General features: G+C 46.0%; 1 protein-coding gene across 3 annotated transcripts in view; it reads left to right on the top strand.

Moving 5' to 3' along the window:
• Positions 1–9421, top strand: part of PPP1R7 (protein phosphatase 1 regulatory subunit 7) — a 31804-nt gene that overhangs the window by 16683 nt on the left and 5700 nt on the right. For 2 of the 3 annotated variants that reach the window (XM_017510799.1, XM_017510801.1), the window contains 2 exons: positions 1053–1157; positions 4796–4882. In XM_017510799.1, the coding sequence (XP_017366288.1) occupies positions 1053–1157; positions 4796–4882 (192 nt within the window). The remainder of the gene's footprint in view (positions 1–1052; positions 1158–4795; positions 4883–9421) is intronic. The other variant, XM_017510800.1, reaches the window with a different exon arrangement.

Below are 9421 nucleotides of genomic sequence, written 5' to 3'. Positions count from 1 at the left end.
TCCCAGCTTGTTGGAAGGCTGAGACAGGAAAATCGCTTGAACCCATGAGGCAGAGATTGCAGTGAACCAAGACTGTGCCTGGGCAACAGGAGCGAAACTCCATCTCAACAACAACAACAAAGAAAATAAGTTACTTTAAAATATTCAATAATTTTTTACACTTTATTAATTCAGGTAAACCTTCACCAAGTGTATCTTTTAACAATGAGTTCTTTTTTTTTTTTTTTTTTGGTTTGATTTTTGAGATGGAATTTTGCTGTTGTCGCCCAGGCTGAAGTGCAGTGGTACAATCTTGGCTCACTGCAACCTCCACCTCCCGGGTTCAGACAATTCTCCTGCCTTAGCCTCCCGAGGAGCTGGGATTACAGGCATGCGCCACCATACCCAGCTATATTTTTGTATTTTTAAGAGAGACCGAGGTTTTACCATGTTGGCCAGGCTGGTTTCAAACTCCTGACCTCAGGTGATCTTCCTGCCTTGGCCTTCCAAAGTGCTGGATTTACAGGTGTGAGCCACCGCACCTGGCCTAACAATGAATTCTTTATCTAAAAAACATGTGATTCCCAGCTGGCGCAATGGCTTACACCTATAATCCCAGCACTTTGGGAGACTGAGGCAGGCGGATCATCTGAGGTCGGGAGTTCGAGACTAGCCTGACCAACATGGAGAAACCTTGTCTCTACTAAAAATACAAAATTAGCCAGGCATGGTGGCGCATGTCTGTAATCCCAAGTCCTCAGGAGGCTGAGGCAGGAGAATCGCTTGAACCTGGGAGGCAGAGGCTGCAGTGAGCCGAGAGCATGCCATTGCACTCCAGCCTGGATGACAAGAGTGAAAGTCCATCTCAAAAAAAATAATATGATTCCCATGCATGAATTTCCGCTCAGTACAGGAGGCTCAAAATTTTGATCCTCTTTTTCTTCTACCTGAGTCCATTCCAGCATGTTTTAAGTGAAATGCTCTATTCTTAGAATTCTTCAGGATTTCCTAAAAGCCGTTTCTTCTCTCGTCCTTTGTGTTGTGCTGACGGCTGCATGCTCTCCCTCTTGCAGAGCAACCGGCTGACCAAGATCGAGGGTCTGCAGAACCTGGTGAACCTGCGGGAGCTGTACCTCAGCCACAACGGCATCGAGGTCATCGAGGGCCTGGAGAACAATGTAAGACACCCGCTGTCGGTCTGGGGCTGTGTGGGCGGTGGGCAACAGGCAGGCAGGCAGCTGGCTGGCCATCACACACCGGCCTCTCGGGCCAGTGTCAGGAAGATGCCCTGCCTCCAGAGGTTTATCGGAGAGACCTTCCCATCCTGAAAACTGAGGGGCCCCTCCTCATACTAAGAAGTGCAGGAGCTGTGTGCCTGTCGGCCCTCTGCCCTGAGTGTGCCTTGAAGGGCTGACGCTTTCTGTGGAATTTCAGCACAGGCATCTGTAGGCTCCCTCAGTGGGGCAGCATCCGCTGCATACCATCAGGCACTGCAGGCATTTTGCAAGATTTGAAAAAAACAAACCCAACCTGCTCATAAGGGGCCCTGTACTACAGAGGGTGACTGGTACCCCTCTAGGCCACTGACCTTCTGCTGATGGCCCCACTGGCCAGCCTCTACTTCCCAGCCCACAGAGGGCACAGGACCAGCTCTCAGTCCCAGCCCCCTCCTCCTCTTAGAGCATGAGCAGCTTCCTCCTCCCCCATTCTCCCTGCCTGCTGTCCACACCTGCCCTCGCCTGTCCATGCTCCTTCCACCCTCCCCAGCCCTTCTCCCTCAGGCACAGGCCGGCCTCACACTGAGAGGAAGTGTGCCCGCAGAGGCCTCACCTGCCCACCTGCTTTGTCCCAGTGCAGTGTTCAAGAGAAATAAAAGACTTTTTCTCATTCAATTTTACTTGTTTTTTTCCGTTTTGTTGAATTGCCAGCAAATATAACTAGATTGGTCTATAAACATAGCATTTCAATCTCATTAAAGGGCTTTGTGCCTCAACCCAGGGCCTAGTTGCCATCAGTAAATTTCACCAACTCCTGCATAAAATTTTGGAAAAATTCAAATTTGCCTGTGGAAAGTTTGGTCACCTTCCTCTGACTTTGCAGTGAAATTAAAAGCTTATAAAACCAGCATACAAACCAAGCGTTGACCTGTGTGGTTTAGAGCGGTAAGCTGAGACATACCTGGGGTGGAACAGCACTGGGGACTGTGGAAGGGCCTGGGATTAGGGCCAGGTGGGATGCGCAACAGGGAGCCCATGCTCAAGGGAGCCCCAGTGCCCTCTTGCACGCTGGCCACCCGAGCCGAGGCCCCGCAGTCACCACCAAGCGTCCACCGGGAGACAAACAGTCTGCATCGCGTTCCGATAAGCAGCCAGTCCCAGGAAAACTGGAAAGAAGTGTCATTCAGAATTTTACCAGTAGCAGTGCTACACCGCGATCTTGGTTAAACACCAGATTATTCTTGGGCCTCTGAAACAAAACAGAAAAAAAAATTGTTGCCTTAAAGGTAATTACGTTATTGTAATCTTGATCATGATCAAATGTGACAGTCTTCCCTCTGCCATATTTTCACTAGAGATCAGACAAATACTTCCTCCTAAGTTTTGTCTCTTAATTTATCCGGAATTTATTTTTATAGTGGGAAATAAGATAGTAAATGTAGTTTTGTTGCAGATGGGAACTTAGACAGTGCCCCTCCCCAGTGCTTCACGACTCCTGTCTTCTTCTGCAGTGTCTCCTCCAGCTCTGGGCTCTCTCCTGTTAGTCTAGAATATGCTTGCAGTGGTCCCTGACAGGTGTAACTTCTGTGGCATTGTCATGCCTTTGATGTGCCTGCCCTCCTCACTCCGTTCCATCCTTTTTTTTTTTTTTTTTTTTTTTTTTTTTTTCTGTATATTTTAAGCAGTTCTTACTAGTTTGCTTTTGGATGAGTTTTCACAACATTGTCCACCTCCCTAGAAGAACGTGAAATAGCATTGAGTGCATAACTGAATCCTGAGCTTAGAGGTCAGGGACCAGTTCTGACAGCCAGAGCCCATCACCAGCTCAGCCCCTCCTACTGAGCCTTGGTATTTGGACTGCACGAGGCTCAAATCCTGCTGTGTGTTCCAGGCCACTTTCATTTTACCAGTTTCTGGGCTTGCATACCTGGTGACTATGAGCATCTCAGAACGGTGCAGGGTTCAGGGGAAGAGCTGCTATCTGTGCTAGAGAGGCCTGTCCCAGCCCCGCCGCCAGGCAGTGTGTCATTGGACTGCCCACAGTCCTGTTTTCTGCAACATCTCCTGAAGCCCTGTTTACTCTGAACCTGCCCCCCGAGCTCCTCCCTCACACGTTGTTGCTGTTGGTACTCTGTGAGCAGAACTGACCAGGGCGCCAAGATGGGGTGGTTTGAAGGCACCTCCGGGCAGCATGTCGCGCATAGCCTGCTGGAGAGTGGTGTCGGACTTGACATCGCATCTGGTGCCCGCAGGGGCACTGGGCAGCAAGGGTGGCGCAGCCAGAGGGCACAGCCATGGCGCTTTTGTCTCTTTTTTTTTTTTTTTTTTCGAGACGGAGTTTCGCTCTTGTTACCCAGGCTGGAGTGCAATGGCGCGATCTCGGCTCACCGCAACCTCCGCCTCCTGGGTTCAGGCAATTTTCCTGCCTCAGCCTCCTGAGTAGCTGGGATTACAGGCATGCACCACCATGCCCAGCTAATGTTTTGTATTTTTAGTAGAGACGGGGTTTCACCGTGTTGACCAGGATGGTCTCGATCTCTTGACCTCGTGATCCACCCGCCTCGGCCTCCCAAAGTGCTGGGATTACAGGCTTGAGCCACCACGCCCGGCCTCCATGGCGCTTTTGAATTGGGAAAGCCACTGGCTGGGTACATTTTGGGGGAGGCTGGGGAAGGAGTGTTTGCTTTTGAAACATTTTTAAGCTCCTTTAAAACTTGGAAGGCTTTGGAATTAGAATAGCAAAAAAATGCAGTAGAAAACCAAGGGAGGGGCTTGGGAGGCAGCAGAGCATGAGGGCCGAGCAGGGAGTTAACTTTGTCAGAGGCTCTTGGACAGCTTGTAAACGTTCTCCTTTTTATGAGAAAAGTATTGCCCAGGCTTAGCTCATGTATATTGGAAAGTGAGTATCTGGTGTGCTTTTCACCAGATGTAGAAGATCCTAAAAACACACTCTAGTCTCCTGGTGGGGGACACACACCCTGCAGCAGGTACTCAGCAGGCCCAGCACCAGTCCTCAGGACCCGGCCCTCAGCACAGCTCCTTTCTCTGCACTCGTGCTTCTGGCAGCCTCTTCCCAAACAAGAGTGTGGGCCTGGGGTCCGAGTCTTGCCTCTCCCACTGCTACTGTGTGCCTGGGCACATTCTTAGTCCCACTGAGTCCCAAGTTCCTCATCCCTAAATGAAAAGAGGAACTTTGTTTTGAAGATTACTTGGTCGTACCTTTCCTCATGACGAGCACTGAGGAAATGTTACTACAATTGTCAACCTTTCTTCAGAGCATCAGGCGGTTACTCAGTTCTTGCTGGGACCGTCAGTCTCTGGGAGCACAGGGCTTGGAGTCTAACACAGTCTCAAATCCCAACAATCAGAAGAGCTTAAGGAGGTAGCTGGGCAGGCTCTGATGGAAACACTGTCCCAGGGAAGGCTGGAGGAAGCAGGCAGGTCTCGTCACCCTCTGTAGTGTGCCCTTGTCCTGTGAGAGCAGAGAGGGCAGCGTGCTTGCAGCCCTAAGCTCAGCGCCTGACACTACCTGTGTGATCAGTCATGCAAGTCACTGTTGATCAGAGGTAATCCAGGAAACATTTTATTTCCTTTTTTAGAACAAACTCACCATGTTGGACATTGCATCAAATAGAATCAAAAAGATTGAAAACATCAGCCATCTAACAGAGCTGCAAGAATTCTGGGTAAGTTTAATACACACTGGGGTTGACGACACTTTGACTAAACTGGTCTCATTGATTAAAATGTCATATGAATAAATACAAGGATCTCCCGTAAGCCTTCATGCTGAGTGACTCCGTCACGTCATGAGATTTGGGGTGTGTAATCTTACAGACTTGTATTCGGTGTTGTCTGTGCTCCTCAGAGCGTGAGCCACGGATCAGCAGCGTTGGCATAGCTGGGGATCTTGTCAGAAATGCAAAGTCCTGTGTCCCACCACAGCTCAGATGCAAACTGAGTCAAAATCCTTGCTTTGTAAGACTCCAGGTGATTGCAGTACATGCAGAGGTTGGTGAAGCCCTAATCTAGGTATGGTTAGAACCTCAAATTGTCATTTGACTAAATAGTTTCCAAACCACAGCAGAGAGGCAGACACATTCTGTGCAGGTATATTCTAGCACAACAGAAGGAAATGTTGGATGGGTTTCTGCAGTTAGTCTTCTTGGAGTTTGCCTTGTATTTGCCTTGTGGTCACAGATAGGTTTCAGGAGTAGTGTTGCGGAGTCAGTAGGAAGAAAAACAATGTAAGAAGTTTTTGCAATTCCTCCAAAGTGGTTGGGAAATGATCCCCAAGTTGAAGTCTTCAGTGTTAGGATTCCCTTAGGGAATTCTCCTAAGGCTTATTGCCTTTCCCTAGCATGTGGCCCCTGCAGGGGTCATGGAACAGATGTCACTCTGTGATGCTGTGAATGTCGTAGTGTCCTCAGATACATTCAGTCTACTCCAGGATTCATGCTGTGTAAGGCATCATTCTTCCTTGTCTCTCCTCTAGCTGTGCTGCTGACCCTGCTAATGTCTGTGCATTTTCCTTTCCCCATCTTAAAAGGTTTCCCTAGAACACAAGTGGCTTGCTGCAAATGTTCCTTGCCCCTTATTGGTGACACTGAGTCTTGAGTAGTGTCATAATGTGATACCAGAGCACGTCTGGGAAGACCAGAGCCAGAATTTGGCAGGGGATAAAGATGTCCCAGGCCAGGGGGAGCCTCCCTGAGTCCAGGTGGGTCTGTGTGCAGCCCACTCTTGAAGGAAGGTGTGGCTGGTGGTTGGCTGGTTGGATCAGTGCATAGGGAGTTGGCAAAGAAGCCAGGGAACTACACAAAGAAACCACACAGCAGGAATAAGGAGTCCAGAGACAGAGGACTAGGTAACAGGGAAAGAGCGCCTGGCAAAAAATTAGGGGGCAGGTTTGGGAAATGAGCTAATACTGAAGCAGTGTTCCCGAAGCTTAGGATTCCTTCTGCATGCCCTTCCTAGGAACAGAGCAGGGGGCACAGAGTGCTGAGACCACAGGCAGGGGCCAACCTGGGCACCACAGCTAGCAGGAAGTCAGGCAGGCTGGTGACCAATCACTAGGGGTCAGGTAGTGCCTGACCCTGTAACACAGAAGAATCCTGTTGCTTAGACCACCAAAGATAGTAAAAAATAGCCAGAATTTGCACAGCACTTTAATGGCATCCAGACTGCTTTCCATTCTCATCTAATTATCACAGCAACCATGTAAATAAGATCGTATTACCCCATTTTACAGGTAAAGAATTGCATTCCAGGAAGGAAAGTTGCAAACCAGGAACTCTCAAACTCAGTTCCATGCTCGTATCACATTTGAGATGCACATCGTTAGTCTCTAAAGAAGAAACAGAAGGCCGGGCGCGGTAGCTCAAGCCTGTAATCCCAGCACTTTGGGAGGCCGAGGCGGGTGGATCACGAGGTCGAGAGATCGAGACCATCCTGGTCAACATGGTGAAACCCCGTCTCTACTAAAAACACAAAACATTAGCTGGGCATGGTGGTGCATGCCTGTAATCCCAGCTACTCAGGAGGCTGAGGCAGGAGAATTGCCTGAACCCAGGAGGCGGAGGTTGTGGTGAGCCGAGATCGCGCCATTGCACTCCAGCCTGGGTAACAAGAGTGAAACTCCGTCTCAAAAGAAAAAAAAAAAAAAGAAGAAACAGAAAACCAGTCTTAACAAGTTTCTGGCAACCCAAATACTATGTTTATTGATTTTTCTGTCTTTGTTCTTCCAGTTACTGAGAGGAGAATGTTGAAACCTTGCAACTATTATTATCAGTGGATCTATTTCTCCTTTCACTTCCATTAGTTTTTTGGTTTTTTGTGTGTGTTTTGAAAGTCCGTTATCAGGTGCATACACATTTTAGGATTAAGGAATTCTTGATGAATTGATCCATCTGTCATATGAAACGTTCTTTATTGCTGTCCTCTTTATCCTTGTCCTGGAAGTATATCTAGTCTGTTATAAACATAGTCACTTCATCTGTCTTAGGATTAGTGCTCTCATGGAATCTTTTTCCATCCATTTACTCTTAATCCTGTGCCTTTATAATAAAAATGTGCTTTTTGTAAAAAGTATATAACTAGGTCATGCTTTCTTATCCAGTCTGGCAATCTCTGCCTTTTAAGTGGTGTGTATAGACTGCTTATATTTAATATAATTATATTTAAGTACTTTTTGTATAATGGTTGAGTTTAACTCTGTCATCTTAGTACTTGATTTTTATTGTCTCATCTCTTATTTGTTTACTCTTTCCTGCCTTCTCTTTGGAGTCAGTTTTGTATTTTTTAATTTTTGGCAGTCTATTTTAACTCTATTATTGGCTTGTTTGCTATACCTCTGCACTAGTGTTTTCTTGTTGTTTGGGGGGAGGGTTGTTTTTGTTTTAGTGATTAGAATTTTAAAATGCATTTTAAATTTATCACCATCTATATATTTTACATTTAAATATCTTATAATCCCTATGATACTTTATCTTTTAAAGACATTATAAAATGGCCAGGTGCGGTAGCTCATGCCTGTAATCCTAGCACTTTGGGAGGCTGAGGCAGGTGGATCACCTGAGATCAGGAGTTCAAGACCAGCCTGGCCAACATGGTGAAACCACGTCTCTACTAAAAATACAAAGCTTAGCTGGGTGTGGTGGCACATGCGGGTAGTCCCAGCTGCTTGGGAAGCTGAGGCAGGACAATTGCATGCGCCTGGGAAGTAGAGATTGCAGTGAGCGGAGATCGCACCACTGCATTTCTGACTGGGTGAAAGAGCAAAACTTTGTCTCAAAAAAAAAAAAAAGAAAACTCACTTATGTTACCATTTCTGGCATTGTTTATTCTTGTGTGTGGATCTGAGTTTCCAGCTGGTATTTCCCTCCACCTGAAGAACTGTATTCTTTGTCGCTGTGCATTCTGTAGTAAACCAACCCTTCAGATTTCATTTGTTTGAAAAATCTATTTAATTTGCCTGCATTTTTGAAGTTGAGTATTATGCATACACAATTCTAGCTTGACAAGTTTTTTTTTTCTTTTTTTAAGCACATTAAATACTTTGTTCCTTCATCCTCTGGTTTGCAACTATCCCTCTTTTTTTTTTTTTTTTTNTTTTCTTGAGACGGAGTTTTGCTCTTGTTGCCCAGGCTGGAGTGCAAATTGCATGATCTCCACTCACTGTAACTCCGCCTCCCAGGTTCCAACAGTTTTCCTGCCTCAGCCTCCCGAGTAGCTGGGACTACAGGCACCCGCCAGCACGCCTGGCTAATTTTTGTATTTTTAGTAGAGACAGATTGCACTATGTTGGCCAGAATGGTCTCAATCTCTTAACCTCATGATCTGCCCACCTCAGCCTCCCAAAGTGCTGGGATTACAGACTCAGATCGAGACTCTGTCTCAAAAAAAAGACAAAAGATGGGATCTTGCCCTGTTGCCCAGGCTGGTCTTGAACCCCTGGGCTCAGATAGTCGTCCTGCCTCGGCATCCCAAAGTGCTGAGATTACAGGCATGAGCAACCACACCCCGCCCTGGTTTCCATCGTTTCTAATAAGTCAGTCATTTTTATCATCTTTTTTTCCTCTGGCTGCTTTTTTAAATGTTCTTTTTAATCATTGTTTCTTGTTTGTTTTTTTTTTTTTTTTTTTCTATTTTATTTTTTTTTTTTTTTTTTTTTTTTTTTTTGTTTTGCAACTTGAATATAATTTGCCATTGTGTCGTTTATTTTCTTTGATGTGTTAGGGATCACTGATCTGTGAATTTATAGTTTTCATCAAATGTGGAAAAGTTCTGGAAATTATTTTCTCTAAAAGTTTTTCCGCCCTTGCGCCCAAACTCGTTTCTCTCTGCAACCCTCCACCCTGTTCCACCCTCAGGCTTTAATCTTGCCGCTGTTTGTACCATTTCCACTGCTAAATGTTCAAGATCATGGTCTTTGCATCTGTAGTATCCAATCTGCTGTTAAGCCCATGTCATGAATTTTTTATTCCAGATACTATATTGTTTTCTCAGCTCTAAAAGAACATTTAGGTTTTTGTGGGGGGTTGTTTGTTTGTTTTTGGGTAAATTATCTTTCTGTTAGATTCATGTTTTCCTTTAAGTCCTTCTTCACATCTTGTAATTTTTTATTAGATCCTGGGTTTTATGATGTTAAATTGTTGAATGTCTGGAATTTACGTTTTCCCTCAAAGCATATTGGAGATTAACTGACAGTTGAGTTACAGCTTGAT

This window comes from Cebus imitator, unplaced genomic scaffold (assembly GCF_001604975.1).
Source record: "Cebus imitator isolate Cc_AM_T3 unplaced genomic scaffold, Cebus_imitator-1.0 Scaffold443, whole genome shotgun sequence".
NCBI lineage: Eukaryota > Metazoa > Chordata > Mammalia > Primates > Cebidae > Cebus > Cebus imitator.
This window is presented reverse-complemented; position numbering and strand designations above follow the sequence as displayed.